Source organism: Sander lucioperca, chromosome 1 (genome assembly GCF_008315115.2).
Source record: "Sander lucioperca isolate FBNREF2018 chromosome 1, SLUC_FBN_1.2, whole genome shotgun sequence".
NCBI classification, from domain to species: domain Eukaryota; kingdom Metazoa; phylum Chordata; class Actinopteri; order Perciformes; family Percidae; genus Sander; species Sander lucioperca.
Genome location: NC_050173.1, coordinates 22,229,796 through 22,250,517, shown reverse-complemented (window position 1 = coordinate 22,250,517; position 20,722 = coordinate 22,229,796). Strand labels below are relative to the sequence as shown.

Here is a 20,722-nt window from a genome sequence, read left to right as displayed (position 1 = left end):
ACACACATTTCCACTTAAATAGCCTACTTACAAATATATGGGCATTATACAATGTAGGCAACTTATGTGTGAGATGTAAGTGCATTTATATAAGGCTGTATTTTGTTGTGTGAATAATAGTATGAACAGGAAAACTGAGCATCCAATTTGTATTTTTTGACAGCTAAATTACAGGTTTTCAAAATAATTTTGTGATCCTCAGATGATATTTGAAAATAGACATGTTTCACTCAAGCCAAATATTACTGATGTAAACAACTCAATCTTCTCATCCTTATTCATTAAAAGGCATTTTTTTCCCTTTGAGAGCCTGAAAATAATCTCAAACATTAATAGCTCAGATTAAGTTATTGTCTATAGTCATTGTTGCAAATATCACTATACCTTTTTGTTCAACTCTGCCATCACTTTGCTTACTGCTTCCCCTCATCTGTGACTGTGTGTGTACCTACATGTGTAGTATTGCTACACTGCCTTTTACAGCCTTGCGCAACTTTAAGCAATATCCAACAGCAAATACATCCAGGAAATCTGGCAAATAGACAACACAGATTTGGCAGTTGTGGGCGGCAGAAAGTTCACTTTCACTTTAAGATGTCTTGCATGTCAGTTCCATCGTTTCTGAATCCATAAATAAGAGCAGAGCTGCAGAATCAGAGACTGGATATGAAGAGTGGGAAATGAAAAGAGGAGGATTTTTGAAAGTGTTGTGCTTTAAGCTATCATTTTATAATTTTATAATAAAAAGTTCAGTGAGTTTATCACAATGAAAGATATGTGAGTAAAATAATGTTTATTATTAACCATACCTATCAACATCTACAAAACACAAATATGGGATACAATTGTGACATTTTGCTGTTTTCAAATAAATACAAGAGATGTAAAGATGAAATGAATGTGATGAACTCAACATTTACTGTGTTATAGACCAACATGTATTCAAGTCAGATGTCATACATGTATTAGAATCTCATATTTGGCACATAAGCTGTCAAAAGTAAACATTTCTGACTCTGTCATTGATCCATACCTGAGTAATGACACAGTAAGCTGCTGAAGTGAGAGGTCCTTCAATCCAAATATCAGTCTGAACCAAATAAAAAAAACAACAACTAACATCTAACAAAAAACATCTCAATTTAAACCAAACCTAAGATTGTCAGGTGATAGCATATTATGTACACCAACAATGTTGCAGTAATAACGGCATTAATTCATTAACATTAAGCTACTGGCACTTGGTAGGACTAATTTCAAAATAAAACGCAACCAGAATAAAAATAGCGATAGGGTTATTAAAAACTGTTGTAAAAAGTTTGTTTAACATAACACATTTTTGGAAAACATTAAAATCGTAGCTGTTTCTTTAAAAAAAAGTGCTGTTCTATCACAAGTGCTCACATGACCACCATTCAGCTTGTATCATGGAAAAATCTGCATTATTAGTATTACTTACAGAATTTGGGGAAGGAGAAGAGGATTACGCGCTAGAAAGGATTTAAGCTCAGGACACTGAATTTGCAAGTACTGTAATGGCCCAATGATCAAGCAGGATGCTCTTTGACTCCAAATGTGCGATCTTATTGTATGTAAACAGGCTTGTCCCTCATAGGATTCATGGGTATTGGGACACACACAGAAAACACCCCCATAAGTTCATATTTCATCAGAAAAGGAAAAAAAGGCGAACAACCTTAAACACAAGAAAAGCAAATTAAAATGTATGCTTTGCTGTTCCTTCTCAGCTCTTCACTTGATAATATCTGCGAGGAATATGAAATCTCAAAGAAATATGATTTGTTGAGATTAAGGAACTGGGAAGGTGGAGCTCCGGCGGGGGACCTACAGTTAGCTCATATATATGGAAATTTATCCCTGTCTGTTTCACACTTCTTAAGCAGACCCGATGCAATGGCCTTCACTGCCCTCATAGTCTCAGTGCAGGTCGGGTTGATCAGGGACTCAGGCAGGAGGAAGCCGAAGTATCCTGTATCCCTCAACTCAAAGGCAAACGCATACGGGATCCCGTTTCTGTAGGCCCAGTCTATAGAGCTGCCTGAGCTAACATCTGTGAAGGAGTTAAACAAACAGAATAAGAAAGCTTAGGACAGTATTTTGTTATATAAGCATTTAGACATGTAATTATACTTCTGTACTTAGTTCTACTTCTTACTACACTTAAGTTACATTTTGATTGAAAGCCTTTTACTTGTTAATGTGGTCTTGCTACTTTTACTTAACTAAATGATTTGAATATTTCTTCCACCACTGCTGACAACAAATTGATTCAATTTTAGGTGAGTCCGAAAGCATTTCATTTTCATCGATGCTACATTTACATCTCTGCATTTGGATCCTCTCAAGGGGTACGTTCAGTACACTGAGTGAAAGACTAAATTGATCGTGTATTTATAGAAAACTGGCACGTCTCCCTACTTCGTAACATGAATGAGGATCTACTGTATTTTCCTTGTCGGCAGATGAAAGAAACACAGATGTGGTTGGAAGTACAGCACAAAGCAACAAGTACAACACAACACATAATCCATTCTTTTACGTTTTCTAAACCTTGAAGATACAATGAAGAGAAAGAACAGTACTCACACAGGGTGGTGGAGGCAGGTCCATATCTGTACCTCACTCCATAGGCGGAGTACAGGGCTGTCACTGCATTATGAGCTGCTGACTCCTGGGCAGTGAAAGCATAAGGTCAGCTCATTAGTGATCCTATCTATGACTGCACAGTAGGGTTTAATATCAAGGCGTTCCAGTTAAGTAAATCCAACATATAACCGTTTATGGGTTAATTATCAAGGAATGGGTGTCTTACCACGCAGTTGAAGTTGGGGATAGTGGCATACTTGTAGGAATAGGGGTAAAGCAGCATTTGGGCGTAGGCGTGGATGGATATATATGCTTTGACGCGTTTCTTGTACTTGCGCAGGAACTTGGCGACGGCCTTGACTTCAGGTTCAGACTCAGGGAAGGGACCACAATAGGTGTCATCACAGGGATGAGAGGAGGCACCCTCCTCTGAAGGAAAGGAAGGGGGAAAAAAAGCATTCTTTTCATCACACCAGAATGCATTCAGGGACAGATCTGGATTCCATTCGGTTAGTTGAGCCGAAAGTTATCTCAGAACTGACTATGTCCTGTTTAATGCAATTCTTCAGTAGTCCATTACTGAAGTATAAACCAAGGTCTTTTCCATGTAATTGTGTTAAATTCCCATCTTTCATATATATTTCACATATCACTGACAGTGGGTTCCCTTTAAGAAAAGCTTTTAAATTAAAGCGTAACTCGCCAAAATGCAACCTAGGGTCTTTTTGTGACTGTAACCGAGTCAAACTTAAGTTTAAAAGCATATTTAGTACGGAATCGCCACTTTTAAGATTTACCAAATATTCGTTTTTCAGTCAAATGGCCTTTCGAATGGGAGTGCTAGGGGCACTTTTATGCTAGCCTCAAAATCACTATTTTTAAAACACTAAGAAGGCTCAACACAACATGAAACTTTGCTCGAAGTATCACCAGGGGCTCTACACCTTAACGAAAGCATTGACAACATTGTTCGTGTACCCAGAGCAGGGCATGAAATTGGCACCCGCCCACCCGCCAAATGCGGGTAACTTTTGTGAAACTGTCAATCTACCTGCCACGTTGGCGGGTAGCCAATGAGAATTGAGTGATTCAGACACCTAACTATCGGTAAGCAGGGTACGCCGTTGCTTACGGGCCTGGTCCAATCAGGGGCCCGCATCACTGGAAGACATTGATTGACAGCCGGGGCCCCCTATCGCATTTTCATTACTCACACAATCCCAGCATCCCACGTGCAGCCACTGACCAAGCGGGAGTGAGAACGGGTAAAGTTAATTTCCTAGTTTCTGATATGAAGACGAGACGTGTGTGTGACTCGAACATCTCACATTTACCAACAAAACGTACAGCGAAAGACCATGTAAAACATTTCAGACCGTCCTGCCAACATGTAGACATTTTAACATAAATTTACGCTGTCACTGAAGCTGCTGCTGTTTCAATACTGTCGGCTCTCTGCAGCGGGCGGGGCTGCTCCGTTTCCCCCGCGACTGACGCACACACACACACACACACACACACACACACACAATCACACACACAATCACACGCAAACACACGCACAGACACGCACAAACGCACACGGTGGATGCAGGAAAAAACGCAGATGAGACCTACAGGATGACCTAAATTGAGGACAGCTACTCTCGTTATTGTAAATGCAATGATAAGTTAAATAAATACTTTATTAAACCGAATGAATGTGTGTCCCAGGCCAGGATAGGAAATTAACTAACAAAGATTAACAAGCCACTGACAATGACAGATATGTTCATATTTGATTCATTCAATACATTCTTATTTTGTGTCTTAAATCCACCAGCCTTTTTCATATTATACCAACATTTGCAGCATCCTGAGCCTTTTTGGTAAGGTTCCTAGGAAATCTCAGCCCAGAGTAATGAATTAATAGTAATAAGTATTATTCTCCCCAAAACAAGTTTCCTTTTTATTTATTTTTTTATTTTTAAGAACTATACAAAAAAAAATTATTGTGTTATGGTGTGCATTCACCAGTGTTTTGTTGTTGTTGTGGTGCGCGTAGGCTACTCCTGATTTTGTCAGTCATCTCATCTCTTATATGCAGTGGCGTAACGAGCCAACACCGGGCCCCTATGCAGGATTATCAAGGCGGGGCCCCCATACTACAGCACGTAATGACGGCGCAATGTCCACGAGTAGGCTACCATCAACAGGACAGGATAGGATCATAGAGACACAGCAATTCCTGTTTTTCACCTTTATGACACAAAAAAAAAACTGGCTGGTAAAAAGTTCAAAAAAGTTAACTTCATCCTGACCCAGAGTTTACTAAAAAGAAAGGTTTTGAACAACTCACCGTAGGTCTTGTTGTTTCCGGCCGCTACCACCTCGGCAGTCAAAACGAGTCGATATCCGAATGCGAATGAACGGACTCCATATGAGGCTCCTCTTTCAACTACGAGGTCAATATTGTTTTTCAATAATGACAAAACAAGAAATAATCCGTGCATTTATATGGAACTTATCTTTAGGAGCTTTCCATCTTTACTCTCCTCCCTGTTATGTTGCATTCGGAAATCGATTGTTTTTGACTGATAAAATGGCTGCGGCCGGAAACAACAAGACCTACGGTGAGTTGTTCAAAACCTTTCTTTTTAGTAAACTCTGGGTACACAAACAATGTTGTCAATGCTTTCGTTAAGGTGTAGAGCCCCTGGTGATACTTTGAGCAAAGTTTAATGTTGTGTTGAGCCTTCTTAGTGTTTTAAAAATAGCTATTTTGAGGCTAGCATAAAAGTGCCCCTAGCACTCCCTCAAAAGGCCATTTGACGGAAAAACGAGACTACGGTAAATCTTAAAAGTGACGCTTCCGTCCTAATTATGCTTTTAAACTAAAGTTTGACTTGGGTACATTCACAAAAAGACCCTAGGTTGCATTTTGGCGAGAGTTACGCTTTAAGTATCCAAATGGCCAATTTGTGAGCTTAATATTCCTTTGAGAGGGCAAAACTTGGTTCCTCAATTTCTTTCTGTTTCTCAACTCACATCACATCTCCGTATGTCTAAATGTACTGCAAACATCTCTGCTATATTTTCAGAGCCCTCCTGGACGGATGATGACTCAGCAGAACCCCTCCACCCGCCTCCCACCAGAGACTAAATGACATTAAACACAGATTGTTGTCACCACACAAATATTTTATCCGCAGCTTACACTGATTAATAGTCAGAAAAGACGTCATCAGCAACAGACTACAAGGAGTGCCTTGCCAAGTTGCAGTGTAAGTGTCACCGCATTCAGTTGATTTTTCTCAGATTTCAGTTGAAGTTCAGTGTAATTGAACTCACCACACCATTTCACTTTCCAGTTTCTATTAGCGTCCACTCCTCGGCAGTGGAACTTGTGATTTTTGGACCGTGTTTTCCTCCAGAACCGATCCTAAAGGGAAAAAAAAGCCACTGTCACTGTGTATGTCCCCTGACTGTCAGACTTATCGAACAAATGGAGCTTCCTGCCATCTTCCAAATAATCCATCTGTCACTCATTTAGATTCCAGATATGTAGACAGTAGATGAGGAGCATTCTTCACTGAAGTATACATAGATTCTTTCACAGAGATAAGGGCTGCATAATGACAAAAACACATTGTTATCTCTCTGCTGTTAAGTTTTTCAATTACTGTATCAATTATAATCCACTTGGACACAAAATATTCATCATACTGCCTTGAAATTATTCAAAATCTGTGGGCAGGATTGATTTGATAGCAGTTGTTGTTGTTCTGAATACAAGCACCTGAATAAAATAAAGGTGTTTCTCCTCTGGGCCCTGCATTCTGCAAAGCATCAGAATACTTTACAATCAAAACTTCTGACTCATGCTGTTTGAAAATGAATGAATGAGCATGCAGGATTTAGTCTGTATTGTGTATGTAGAAAGACCTACAGTACCGTGGTCCAGCTGAAATCATATCCATCCACGTTGAAGACGGGCATGACGTAGAAGTTGAGCTGGTTAAGCAGTCGTCTCATCACAGAGTCATAATGGTATGAGTTGATTGCCTTGAATTATAACATGAAAACAGTATAATTAGGCCTGTAACTATTATTACATAATTGTCTAATGGCAATATTTTTACGATTAACTGTAATTAATTGCTAACATTAGCTAAGGTCCTAAGGGGTATGGCTAAAAACGTAAGTACAGAAGCAGTGATGACTTTTTTGCCACATAGTTTTGCCAATAGTGATGACTATTTTTTGTATTCCGAATTTAATTTAATCTGGTTTTTGTTAATGACCAATGCTTTGTTTTTTTTTATTGATGAGGGTTATTATTATCATTCATTTTAGAAACCAAATACAATGTTTTATGATAATAAAGAGGCATGGTTTACTTCACAGGCTGTGTACCTGTGTTACTACTTTATCTGGATCACATAACAGTGATAGAACCAAACGACGTATCTTGGCATTCTTTCAAAACTTTAATTTGTTTGAAAAAGTAATAAAGTAATAAATATGTTTTAATTTGACAGAAAGAGACAATTATATTGTTAATCACAATTATTTCTGAGACAATTAATTGTACAGCAAAATTTGGAATTGTTACAGCTCTAAATATAATTATAGAGCACCGAGCTAGATTGTGGTCTAATCATACAGTTAAATGTAAATACTATGCTATGTTTTATTATTTTGTAACCATATGCATGATTGCTATCACGGTTCTTTAAATGCACAACTGCAGTAGGTTAATACTCAGACTATAGATGAGGATTTGAAGTGGGGAGATCTCGGCACTGGGCTAATATTGCTTTTACCTGCTCTTTAATCAGACTTCGGCCAAGGTTAAAATGCTTTTACCCCTAAACCAAGATGGCACCCTGACCTCCAGTGGCCAACCTTAGTAACTACATGACTGTGGATTCCCATTTTAGGGCACATATTTGAGCCAAGTAGAGCATCTTTGACTGTTTTCCTTCCTTAAATGTTTTCTCTTTTTTCTTCATTTTTATGTCAGTGTGTTCCTGATTTTCTGCTGCTATTTGTCTTTTGCCTCCCCTAGTCACTCACTTCCTACTCCTACTTTATCCTTCTTTGAAGAATTCCCTACTGAACTTGTAAGTCCATCTAATGGTCTTAGGTGAATTAGTCAAGCATTTTAGTTTAAACCATCATTATGGAGGCCATTTCAAGAAGTGTCATGCAAACAGAATGACTATAGAGCACAACAAAATAATGTTTTGTAAATGGTATGGTCCAGTGACCAAGGTTAGACAAAGTAAGCTTTAGAATGTGCATGTGCTTCTTTATAGTGGCACATTTACGTTATTTGCTACTCAACATCAGCTCATTTAGTTACTACAGTTTAAAATATTTCTTAGCATTTGTTTAAACCTTTTTCAAGTACCTGTCAGTTGAGGTCAATCATCATGCAAGAATTCAGCAAAAAAAGGCTGTGACTCAGTGCTCTGCATTAATATTCATTGACTTTTCCTTTAATTATCTTAATGCTCTGGCACTGTGTTGCAAATCCCACTCATCTGGCATCTATGAAGTATAAAACAAGCCATTAGAGGTTCTTGCAGTTAATGTCTGGCTCTGGTCTGGTACTGTCCTCACTTCAGAGGGTAGTATTTAAGACCTTAAGGGTGTGATGGAACTTGTGTGCACGCCTAGGGTTGTGTTCAACATCTGAACAATAAAGGGTAATCTTCAGTATTTGCATGACTGTGCATGACGAGTGAACAGATGTTCACGTTTTGTTGAGGACCCCAGAGACCAAACATCACAGACTTGCTGGCTACAGGCTATCATTTAGATATGTGTTGACACATGCATTGATGCAAACAATGCATGCAATTTAAACAGTGTTTTTATATTCAAGTTTGCAGACTAGAAAAACAAGACTACCTCTTTGACAAACCACTGGCAGAAAGCAGGTCCTATCCACTCTCTGGCATGGACGCCACAGTCGATCCAAACAGCTTTCTTCTGATGACGACTTCTCTTTCCTATCTGACAGGAGACAAGCACTGTCAGTTTTAGAGTAGCATGAGTGTGCATGTGCACGCACTCGTGTGTCATTTTTTTGTGTGTCTCATACTTTTTCTCCTACCTGAAGCACATAAAGCGGTTTACCCTCATACGACCTCCCGATGGAGAACATGTCAACCAGGTCAGTGTGGGTTCTGTTCATCTCAAACATCCAGCTCTGGATCTTAAGGACAGCAAATAATGCAGAAGAGTGAATATCACTCAAAGATTTGTTTACAAAGTTTTCAAGAGTAAATGGGAAAAAATAATGGTTTAATGTGCATTTAACCTTTCAGACAATCTGAAAAAAAGACATACTCCATGTGCCTCTGAAGTATGTGCATTTGTACGTGGTTGTGTCTTTGTCTGCACAATGTGTCTGGTCTGCACACACACACAGACACACACACACACACACACACAAAAACACACACACACACACACACATTTTAACCATTTATTTATGTCCACATGAAGAAAAATGGTACAGGGACACAAATATTGCAGATGCAGTACAATACATACGCAAACTCATGGACCAGTAGCATGCAGCACGTCTTCACAATATCACTTAATAAGCACAATACTCAGTTCTTAAGGGTATAAGTAGCAACGTCTCCGCCATATAATAGCAGATATGGCACAGTACTTTGCAAGCTGTTTAGCCCCTCTTTTTGGCCATCCCGTGTTTAGGAGTGGTTGGTATTTAACTACCTTGTGTACACACACACAAACACACACTGATGCATGCATGTGTAAGCGTGTGTTTCACAGCGAAGGAGGGGATCAAAGTTAAGAATACTAAAGATTTGTGTAGGCTCTCAGGATCTGTGTGTGGAATTCATGCTGCTTCATAGGGCCTGACAGATTCATGAACCAGTAGCCTAATCGACCTGGGGAAATAAACACTCTACTGTGAAGTGTCTGAAGTAGAGTGCAGTGCTCTGTGTGTAAGAGCATGAGGCTGTGGGAGAGAGACCTGTGGAATGGGGTAATTGGGAGTTCGAGAGCACCTTAGAGACGATGTTTATTTACTCTGTGTGCATTCGATTAGAGAGCGAGAGATAGGTAGGCAGGTCGACGGTGGGCTTCACATCTACCTCTTCCAGAGAGTGGTAAACCTCGTAGTCATACTGAGACTCTGACCTCCGCTTGCGAGAGGAGCGATATCCCGTCTGTTTTTCAATTTCCTTCTGCAGATTGGAGATAAACACCCTATGGATAGAAGAGACGGAGTTAAACAGAAACATGATAGACAACTAGCGTGACATCCTTACCAATAAAAAAACCCATCACAACTTGTCAAATGTCTTTTTTAGTTCAACCAAAAGTCCCAAACCCAAATACATCATTTTACAACGATATGCAGAATATGCCAAAGAAAAGCAGCAAATCTTCACATACAGCGACACAGTATTTCATTATTTATTAGAGTGCAGGTCATATATAGCTACTGTAAAACATTAAATAGCATTAATAATTACTGCAGATATTGTCTGTTTGTGTCTCTGTACACAGCATGAACTCTAACTTGTTGAAGAATTGTATTGTTGACTCATTCCTAACACAGATTATGCAACTGCTCTCACTTATCCTCTTCTTTTCCAACATCCAAACCGGATTTCTACATCAGCACTCCCCCTGTTTGATAGCACAGATGGCACTAGCTATAACACTGCTGTCTATCAGTCAATGAAATGTGTTGAATGAGCCAAAACCATCATTATAACCATCATTATCTGTTTATAGACTGGTCTCACGTCTGATCAGTTCTCTGCCTCTTCACTGCCCACTCCAACCTAAAACAGCTGATGTGATCTGTTATCATAGCAGCTATGTGGGCAGCCAGACTCGCCTAAAATACACTTCCTCATGGAGGTCCTTATATGTACATTTCTATCTATAACTACTTCAATAACACTAAAAAAGCTAGCTTATTTCCCCAAGAGTAAAATGAGATCTTTGACGCCTCACTCCCTCAAAACCCAACCACCTTCTAAAAAATGTCCCCTGCAGTGTGAACCATTTTCTCAGTAAATCAACACAGAGTACAAAAAAACAACCTCATTCTCAGATCTGAAATTCCTCCCTTAGGACAGAGATGACAATGGAATTCTTTCTAGCTGCGGCTGCTTTGATAAAACTCCATCATTTCAATGTTAATTTTGATGAGAGATAGGGTGGGGAGATGAAAGGGCGGCTTTTGGAGCAGATTGGGAGAGGGGCTCTGATGTACTGTGTGTGTGTCCCAGATTTGAGGAAGCTCTTTTGCATGCAAAGTATGGCCGAGTCTGCATGTGCAAATCATATATTCTGGCTAAGGAAAGCTGGGTAATTGCAACGCCCTTTGGATAACAGATGTGTCTCCGGGTTTAGACACTCTATAACAAGATTACCAAATGTGATAAAGTATGCATGTGTACTGTAGTATGTCTGTGTATTTCATTCCATTCTTCCATTCTTACCGATAATCAATATGTTCCTGCTTTAAGCGTGCATGTAAACCTCGCGTGTCATTGCGTTTCACATGGACATCCACAGTGGCATTTTGACAGATTAGAGTAGCACTGTTGGGCTGCCAGAAGTCCACCTGAAGAAAAAAGGACAAATATATTAGAACAGTGAATAGAGAGACACAAACACCCTGCAGGATTTCATTATGAGGTAGGAGAAGGCGATAAATATAAAATCGAAATTGCAATATCAGTATCGTCTGTTTTTGGTAAATCCAGCAAATTAAATACCAGGCATGTTTCAAAATACTTCATCAAATTGATGCAAAAATCCAATATTGATCCATGCAGTAGCTCTGCTCATTCATTTCAGCATTGCCGCCAACCCATACACCAAGAATAATAAAGGGATAGCAACCACATTGTAAACAGATCAAAATCTCCACTACATATTGTTATATAATAATAATAATAATGAAAAGGTTTTGATTGATTTGTTGTTGTATTTTTTGTCAGACTTGGTATGAATTCAACCAACTTTTTCAGATACCAACTTTGATTGGTCAAATTAGGGTTTCTGCCAAAACAGAGCAGCAATCCTATACCACTGCTCTCCTTTCCACCAATTTAAAATGTATACCACACTGCAGAGAAAGGATACATTTTATGTGAGGTAACACGAGGCAAGGGTATACTGTGGCACTAAAATCTGAGTCTGTGGCCAGTTGTGACTGAATAATTTTAATTAATTGTGGAAACATTACATTTTATAATGATGTTGACCATAATCTATATTTAATGTAGATCTGTTATGTTTTGGCTGATGATACCCACTTCCACTTAACAAAGTCAGCATGACACAGATACTGATCCGGCTAAAAAATGAAACTAAAGTTAAAGGTTAAAGAGCATATGTTTCAGAAAAAGAATTCACCCAAAAAAAGACTACTACGTATTATCTTCTCTGGTAGATGTTTAAAAATAGCATCAAACATTTGGTGATGATGACCACGTTGTTTTGTTAAGACCTGGACAGTTTAACATTCCTCTAGTCTCTACCTTCAAGCGATGGACTAAATCAGGGGAATGTTGATGACTCTACAGCGTTAATGGGGCAAAACACACTCTGATGTGTCCCATTAACAACCTGCAGTGAATGTCTCCTCCTCTGCTTTCCTCTCTACCGTTTGATTCCGTATTAGCAACAAAAATCCTGTCTTTCCACGGCTGTTATCAGGCTGTGAAAGTCAGGTCTGTTAGCTTTAGCTGAAACAGCTAGCCACCCATATAAACACAGACGTCATGTGATAACTGATAAAATAACAGCTAGAGCTGACCTATACATGATACACACAGTAGTCACTGCAGAGACTAGAATTCTGTATAGTCAGTGTTTCTGCAGACATGTCTGAACGTCCTCAGCTGGCTTTCATTTTGTACATGGGGGCAGAGACATGCAGGCTGGTACACATGCTTGTTAATGTGTCAATTGGTTTAATAGTTTACAGAATGCATACCAGTTTATTTAACTATTTAATTTGTTTAGTGCCAGAGGGGTAGAAAATCCTCCGCTGGAATGTTTGGTGCCCTGGAGTATAAACCGCTATGTACTGCTGCACTTTTATGGCGTTTCCAAATGGTTAAGTACCCCAAATGTTTTAGCTCCACCAAACAAAACAAAAAGCATGTAGGCCTAAAAGGCACTTAAATATCTCTGATCAGATAATGCAACTCCTCACAAACAATTCTCTCAATTTAAAATTTTATAGCTGTATTTATGAGCCCTAAAGATGCTTCGTCTGTATTTCAAATCTTTTGTCTCATTTTTAATGTGATCCTTCTTTTTTATGTGTGCGTCTGTGTATACAGGGTAGCTATAAATTGCATTTGTGTTGTTTTGGTTGATGTAACACTAGCATGGGCAGAACAAGAAAGAAAAAGTTATAGTTCAATAAAAAGAGCTGGCAGATGCGGTGAAGCTGTTGCTTTAAGTAAAACACAACACACCAAAGTAAAACACAGTTTTTAAGTGAATATGTATTATAATCAAAATACCAGCTGTTGGCTTCACAGCCTGATATTGGATGCTCTAACATAAAAATGAATAGTTCAACATTTGTGGAAATACGTTTATTCATTTTTTCGATTAAAAGACCAATATCACTCTCCTGTGCATACAGTGAATATGAAGCTACAGCCAGCAGCTGGTTAGCTTAGCATAAAGGAAACAGGAAACAGGGGGAAACAGCAAGCCTGGCTCTATCCAAAAGTAACAAAATCTGCCGACCAGCACCTCTAAAGCTAACTAATTAACACTTTATATCTTGTTTGTTTAATCTGTAAAAAAAAGTTCAGTTGTCAACACAAGGTTGCCAGGCGTAAACCCGAGGAATTTAGTTTCCAGACCTAAAGTGAACCGGCTGCTGGCTCCAGCTTCATATTTACTGTATTTATCTAACTCTCGGCAAGACAGCAAACTTGTATTTTCTAAAATGTCAATGTCCACAACAGTCAGTTTCCCCCACGGCAGGACAGAGAGATGATGTCATCAATAGACAAATGCTGAAACTGCTCCATAGACAGTAAATAATGTAATAACTAGGAAGCAATGACAGCAGCCATAGTGGTTGTGATATTGGTGCATCTGTTTAGCAGATTTAATCCCTGGAACACGTCAAACTAACTTCTATGATCCAGGAACAAGACTGCCACTCATTCTGTCATCGCTCCCCTCAAACGACAAGGGGTCACTGGAGATTCCTATTTGTTTCAGTTTGGTCTCTGAAACAATTAGCTGATTAATTAATCAGTTGATCAACAGAATCAGCAACAATGGGGGGCGTGCGCGATCACGTAGGCTTGTATCATGTGGACGCGCCGACAGTGTTTTTACTTAGAATTCCTCATGGGGGAGACAGAAACTACGCACTATAGCTTTAAGTCACCTGTCGCCATGCATAATTCCAGTTTCTCTATTGTGAAAATTTGCTTTTCTTTTTAACATCTGGGGTTTGGAGTGTTTTTTAGACAAAATAAGACATTTAAAGCCATCACCTTATGTTTTAGGAAATTATAGATTACGTTAAACTATAGATCAAATGATTAATAGATCATGATCAAACAGTATCAACAGTCAATATCTTGAGTCCCCTTTCAGGTACAATCATAAACATGTTCTCCAGGAGCTGAAGTGGTAATTATTAACTTTTTGTGAAAATCCAACATGTACTGTAAGAAATATCTTATCTTGACAATGCATACATAGCTTTGGTGAAGGTATTTGCTTTACTGGGTGCATTCAGGAGATGTTGTGTTTTTTTTCTCTAGGCTGCCCAGAGTTCACCTGTGAGTCAAAAAACACTGCATCCAGGACTTTAATTTAAACCTGTATTAATGCTTTCTCTAGATCATACTATGTCCAATAATGGTGGCTTTCATAGCTCGTACTCGTATCATTAAGGTTGCTTACATTTATCCTAAACTGTTGTTGTTGCTGCTTCTAGAAACATTGATTCTTGTGTACCAGAAGATTTTTCTTGGGAATGACCAACCTACCAACAGGTGTTTGGAAAAAAGCAAAAGTAAAATCCTTCACGGGTTTTAGGTTCAATGTAAAGTAAACCGTAGAGCATAGCCAAACAAAAATCTTGGATAATTACTCAAAGAAATGGGTTATTTTGTTGCTGATGGATCTGATTCTTGATTCTCTTGCATTCTGTAGTGGCCAGTAGTGTTTATTATTTGACCCCATGTCTAGCCTGAGGCTGAAAAGTTTGACTCTGGCACTGGAGTCATGGCAGTGTGGCTAAGCTACTGAAAACACAAGTCCACAGCTGTCCAAACAATAGGCTGCCACTGCCTCAGTTGGCCTTGGAGCACCGTGTCCGCTGCCCTTACATACGTAAAGCTTCGGTCAGGTCCCGACCAGCACCCTGGCTCTCTCCTACTATCCCTCACCACAAATCATAAACATTTACTGAATCCTCTTTTTTGTCCTCTTCTGTTCATTCCCTTTTCAGAGCTGTATTGGTTTTGGACCACTAAACAAAAGCCTGACCTAAACCCGAACAGATGCCTTCCATAACTGTTGGTGTGGCATCTGGCTGCACAAATACAACCCAAGTGGACCAAACCAAACTGGAGAAACGGACCACGCTGCCACAGAGCTGTGGCACATTTAAATCTCTGCAACTCTCCCAAAGAGTCTCCAGAAAGTTTCATATTTTATTTTCTCAATTAGCTGTTCAATTATGTTGTCTGAAAATTTTATTTAAATGGAGCAGTTATTTCAAGGAAATTGTTCCAAACATATCAAATCAACAAAACTAACTAAAAACGCTCACAGAGCTTTGCCTCTATTTTCTCTATAATTAGTACAAGATTACATAGTTCTTTCCAGGAAACTTCCTAGAAAATTATTAGGAAACAGACCCGTAAAATAAAGTGTGAGATGGCAATAAAAGTTAAACCTAAAAAATGTCTAAGTGGGCCTTGTGTTGAGATTATAGCACTACTGTTTTATTTCAACATAAAATCTAAATTCTGTTTCAAAGCCCTCTCCACACTGCCATGATAAACAATTCTGATGGAGAAATACTGAATTAGTTATTTAATTAGTACATTTCTAAAGTCTACAAATACTGGAATCAGACTTAAAAAGTGTACGCTTTTTAATTATGGAATACAAATATTGATTTACTGATTCCGATAAGTATGACATAAGGCTGACCTGTCTTAGAAACCTTTATGCTATCAGAGGTTTTTGTTGTCTTTTGATTTATTAGTCATTGGTTATTACTGGAAAAAAATAATGACCAGCATCACTCTAATATTCACAAATATGCTTTGGTCTTTCATAAGCATGATTCCTCTAAATGTACCATTCATCTGCATAGGGACAGTAATACTGGAAACGCTGATTTTTAGTTAAATCAACTGTTCAACCAATTATTCAAAGAAGTTCTTTGACTATTTGCTGCACATTAATGTCTATAATTGCATCATGGTTTTTATGCTTTACAAACAACCTTTGCTGCGTATTTGCAAACTAAAACAATGTGCAAAGGAAGGTCATCTATGCTCCTGAGGCTGATGGGTAATTACTGCCAAATGAGTTTGGGAAAAGAAGCAAAGCCTCGTGTCCTCCAGGGATTCCCCCTTATTTCAGTGTCTTTGAAACACATGTTCATACAGTTTGTAACTGCAAGAGATCCAAACATTCAGACGTCATTATGAAAAAGTCTTTTGTATTCCTCTCCCATTCTTCTCCTGGGGGTTCTCCTTTCAACAGTATCTGGCTCTTTCAGACAGGGAATATGTTCTGACTGTGACGGATGACCACACTCGGCTGCTCGTTGCCTCTCTGTCCCCAGCCCTCTGTCACATCACCCTGCTTTAACCACCAGCGTCACGCCTCACTCTGTCTGTGACTGCTGTTCAAGTGTCATAGAAAAGACCACTAAGGGACTATAGGCTGGTGTGAGCAGAATAATAACTGATATGACATTTTAATATGGCATTTCAGAAAACACACACAACAATAACAAGTCAAAACAAACAGATTTTTTTAAGTGAAATTATTTAAAATGGTGTCTGATGATGAATACAGTCATAAATATAAGTCAGAATAGTGAGCAGCGTGTGTGTGTGTGTGTGTGTTTTTTTTTGTTGGGGGGGGATATGTACCAACCTTCATGTGTCCCAGAATTTTCTTGAGCACTCGGACCTCCTCATCATTACTCGGGGTTATCCTGAAGACTTGATCACTGCAAAAACAACAGAGCTATTTTTAAGTGCTGGGTTCAAAGTGCCCCAAAGGGGTTTTAACCGCACTAAAATTCACTGTAACAGGTCTTGGATCAATTTTCACTAAGTGCACATCATTTCAAAAACATCTAGGCCATGAAGTCACAGGTAATGCTACCTGCTTTTGTGCTGATTGAAGGTGACACTTATAATAACAGATGTTTGATGGTGAAATGGGTGGTTCCTCTTTCAGAGTCCTATAGATGACAGGGTCAAACCTCAGTCAAACAAGCTGGGTGAGACCTCATTAAAGGATTATATTTCAGCGTTTCCAGCTCTGTAGGTAGCACCTGGAACTATTCTTTGGTGGATACAGTAGCAGCAGCTGTTTCACATTTTCAAACATGATATATGAAATATATCCCTCATATAATAATATGTGATGTAGATAGATGTGAAAAACACCTGAACATATGAACAAGTATAATCCAATACTTTAATGTGTTTGACAGTGCAACATTGTTTTGTTCATGTGTATAGTGTTTATACACAGAAAACAAATCATTTATAAAACTGTAATGTGAAGGCCGAAACACCGCACAAGGTGTTTGGTTGGTTAAAACCACAGAAAGGTTTTTTTTTGTTTTTTGTTTTTAGAATTCATAAATAAGATGAGGCTTAAATAAAGCTGTAGTGTACTGTATTTAAACATCTGTGGTCAGATAATAACACTTAATTAAATTGTGTTAATTGAGAATCAAAAAGAATTTCATTTTAGTTAAATGCAGAAAAACGTGAATTAATTTGTTATGGAATACATTAGAGATTAGTTATAATTCAATATAAAAACATAATTACACAGTAATATTATTCTTCACATGTTGGTCTGGGCACATAACTAAAACAAACACTTAAGTAGATAGATAAGCTTGAGAGCCTGCAAACCACATATTTTATATTAAAACAATATTATATTATCCTCAACATGAGTCTCACATAGTGTTGCTTTCACTCTGCAGATCCCGGGGTTGACCTTACAGCTAACATGCTGCCAATAATTCATTACAGTCTCTGTGTCTGCCCAGTATAATGTCCACTTCCATGTCTCATGTTTTTTTTAGCCCCTTTCGTTCTCTCTCTCGGTGTCATCCTCTCTTATGTTTTGCTTATTTCAAATAGCTTTTTACAATGTGTCACGCAGGAAGTCGGGCCCCCTAAACAAAGGTGGCAGCCGGCCTCTTTAAGGTTTTGAGGAACAAAAGGGGTCCGGGTGTCTCACGTGAGTGGCTGGCCACCCCATTTCAGTGACCACCATAACAAATTGTCCAAAAACAGCCTGTTTCCATGGCAATGATGGTGATAGAAGACGGACTTTAAAGCGGACAGGCAGTCATTTTTGGAGGTAAGAATATTGTTTGCATGTGATAGAAATGAGGCAAACTCAATCTAGACAGACTGCAAACTTTAAAAACAAGCCTGTAGTATAATATAGTCTTGCTGTCTGAAACATCAGAGAAATACGCATTTCCACATCTTCAATCAATCCTCACTGATGTGAGTTAGTACAACACAATGCACACACATGAGAAAATAAAGTGGCACCCCAGAGCTCTACTGTAGTCCACAGTGAACCATTTCTTAATCTTGTAGTGATTCTCAAAGACGACAGACTGTTTTTGTTACAGTGTTGGCCTGGTAAATGCTTTTTGCTTTGAATCTACCAGCTGCAGGGCTCTCAGAGCTAAAGCTGTCCTTAAGTTGTCAGTCTGTTGACTCCCACAGCAGTACTCTCTCTGGAATGGAAGCAATTTGTTTCAAACCAAGACGTTGACTCTCAGCAGTGTTTTGATACTGTAATATAATACAATACAATCTGTTAATGAATGATATGAAATATTTTGACAATGGAAGTCTTCCTTTTAGACTAAGGCTCATTGGGAGGCTGACATAAACAGCACCCACCACATCCCTGATTTTCTGAACAGGACAGCCCGCCCCCTCACTCACACACACACACACACACTGGGACTTGTTCTGTCAAACCAGAGGTGGTGTGAGGCACGCAATTGTTGGACTATATCCAAAATATATGTTGTTTAAGACAGACAAGGAGGGGGTTTCCATCAGAGGTGGTCTCCCTCCACTTATGATAAATTGCATCAAAAGCTCTTTTGAAAAACAGACCATAAATCCTTACATGGTCCAGACATGTCCTCTACATGTCTACCCAAATTACTATACGCGTCCAGCTCCAGGTAGTCCCATTGGAGACCATCTATTAGGCTACCAGCTACTTTTAGGGGCTAGGTGGGGAGGTGCGTGCCCCGCATTCAGCTTTATAAACATGCAGACAGACTGATATGCCAGGACTTTTGATAAAAATGACAAATTTGTTTTCTCTTGTGATTACAGAAACACATGGCTAGACAAAGAGAGTTGGGAGTTGCTGCCATCTTACAGCTATACTTTTTTAAATGAATACTTTAAGCAGTTTGACAGGCCACTTTTGCCGCAAGCATCCCCAGTGTCATCCGTGCCTATCATGAGCAATCTGAATGCCTTACTGCAGCACATCAGACAGTCTTATCAAAATGCCATCAGACAACAAGATCAGTGTAGAGTAAACTTCAAACATTATATTATGTCTCAAACAGGAAATATGTCCCAAAACGATAAGGAAGATTGTGAGCATAAAGACTTTCTTTGTTTATACTCTCAACTCAGAACATAAGATAAAACCCGTCTCTTGCTGTAAAGTCTCTGCAGAAAAACTTCTGATAGCAACAGAGCGCTTTTCCTGTAGAATGCAAGCTCTCGTGAGCCCCAGAAATGAATGGGGGGTCTTTACTCACCCTGCGTAGCGGTTGCTGTAGAGATAGGCACCGACGGGACATAGCACGTTACCGCAGATTATCACACATGCCAGTAAAACGGAGGCGCGAAATGCGCTCCTATGGTCCAGTACCATCCTTGGCCAGCAGATCAAAGACGGAGGATACCGATGAGGCTACTTTGCAGGATGCACGCCAACTTATCGGAGAAGAAATGTGATTGACTCGGTCCAGCGCACAAGTCACTTTTTCGCCGCGGTGCACTCTCCAGTAGTTCTCCCGCTGACACAGAAGGTGCAAAAGGTGCGAAAGTCGGTCATCTGGCACAGGGGAAGCATTTAGCACCTCTTTGAAGCTGTGGAGGGAATTACAGGGTAGCAGCTCTTTTTAAAATGAGGAGGACCTGAGTCACGTGGCCCGGTGTCGGAGAAGTTGGTAACTGGATCCCTGATCATCAAGTGTGCTCTAAGGGATCAGCTATAGTGAGCCGGGAACACATGGACACGTTCACCAAATGAAAATTATGTTTCTTTTAACATGTTAAGTGATGCATACAGTTTTGTGTGGAGACATGAACTGTATCAAGTAGCCTAACTCATCTTTATCACTTCAGAACAACAGGCTTATTCTTCTAGTGTTCTCAGCTCAGGTCCTTTGAAGAAGACACTCAGCTCTTGTCTTGATAAAACTGTCAAATGTGTTGTGCTGCTGTCCACTGGATCATCTGGGTTATCCAATGATACCCTGACCCATCTATATAATGATGCACATACAGTTCAGACTCTAACAAAGTAGCTGTCATCTGCACAATTGTGTTTTTCTGATGCATGCAAGAACAGCAGGATGTCCCAATGAAAATCTTGTTATAGTGCCATCATGTCACCAAACTTGACCAGTACAAATCAAATGTACTGCATGTCCCACATGGGATAGGAAGAACATAATGAATCCAGAAAACAATAAAGGAGTATTGTTCATTCAGACATTAAGAGCCCATTGAGCTCCTGGATCCTCGGCTTCCTGTCCGCTTATACATCTTCACCTCAAAGCCATGACTGATACCAG

General features: G+C 39.3%; 1 protein-coding gene across 1 annotated transcript; it reads right to left on the bottom strand.

Moving 5' to 3' along the window:
- Window positions 1–920: 920 nt before the first annotated feature.
- cpa6 (carboxypeptidase A6) lies at window positions 921–20,130 on the bottom strand. The gene is made up of 11 exons (XM_031281957.2): window positions 19,679–20,130; window positions 16,771–16,846; window positions 11,094–11,218; window positions 9,729–9,843; window positions 8,711–8,812; window positions 8,506–8,610; window positions 6,541–6,651; window positions 5,938–6,028; window positions 2,834–3,036; window positions 2,608–2,692; window positions 921–2,071 (listed from the first exon to the last, which is right to left on the bottom strand). Exons 1-11 carry the CDS (start codon window positions 19,792–19,794, stop codon window positions 1,857–1,859), a joined length of 1,344 nt encoding a protein of 447 aa, XP_031137817.1. The 5' UTR covers window positions 19,795–20,130; the 3' UTR covers window positions 921–1,856.
- Between the last annotated feature and the right edge of the window lie 592 nt (window positions 20,131–20,722).

Bases quoted from the DNA above. Each gene is read 5' to 3' on its own strand.
- cpa6 (XM_031281957.2), bottom strand. From the start codon at position 19,794: ATGGTACTGGACCATAGGAGCGCATTTCGCGCCTCCGTTTTACTGGCA. The intron at 6,029-6,540 runs GTACTGTAGGTC...TTTTCCCTTTAG, and splicing joins ATGATTTCAGCTGGACCACG to GATCGGTTCTGGAGGAAAAC. The intron at 2,072-2,607 runs GTGAGTACTGTT...ACTCCTTCACAG, and splicing joins ACCTGCCTCCACCACCCTGT to ATGTTAGCTCAGGCAGCTCT.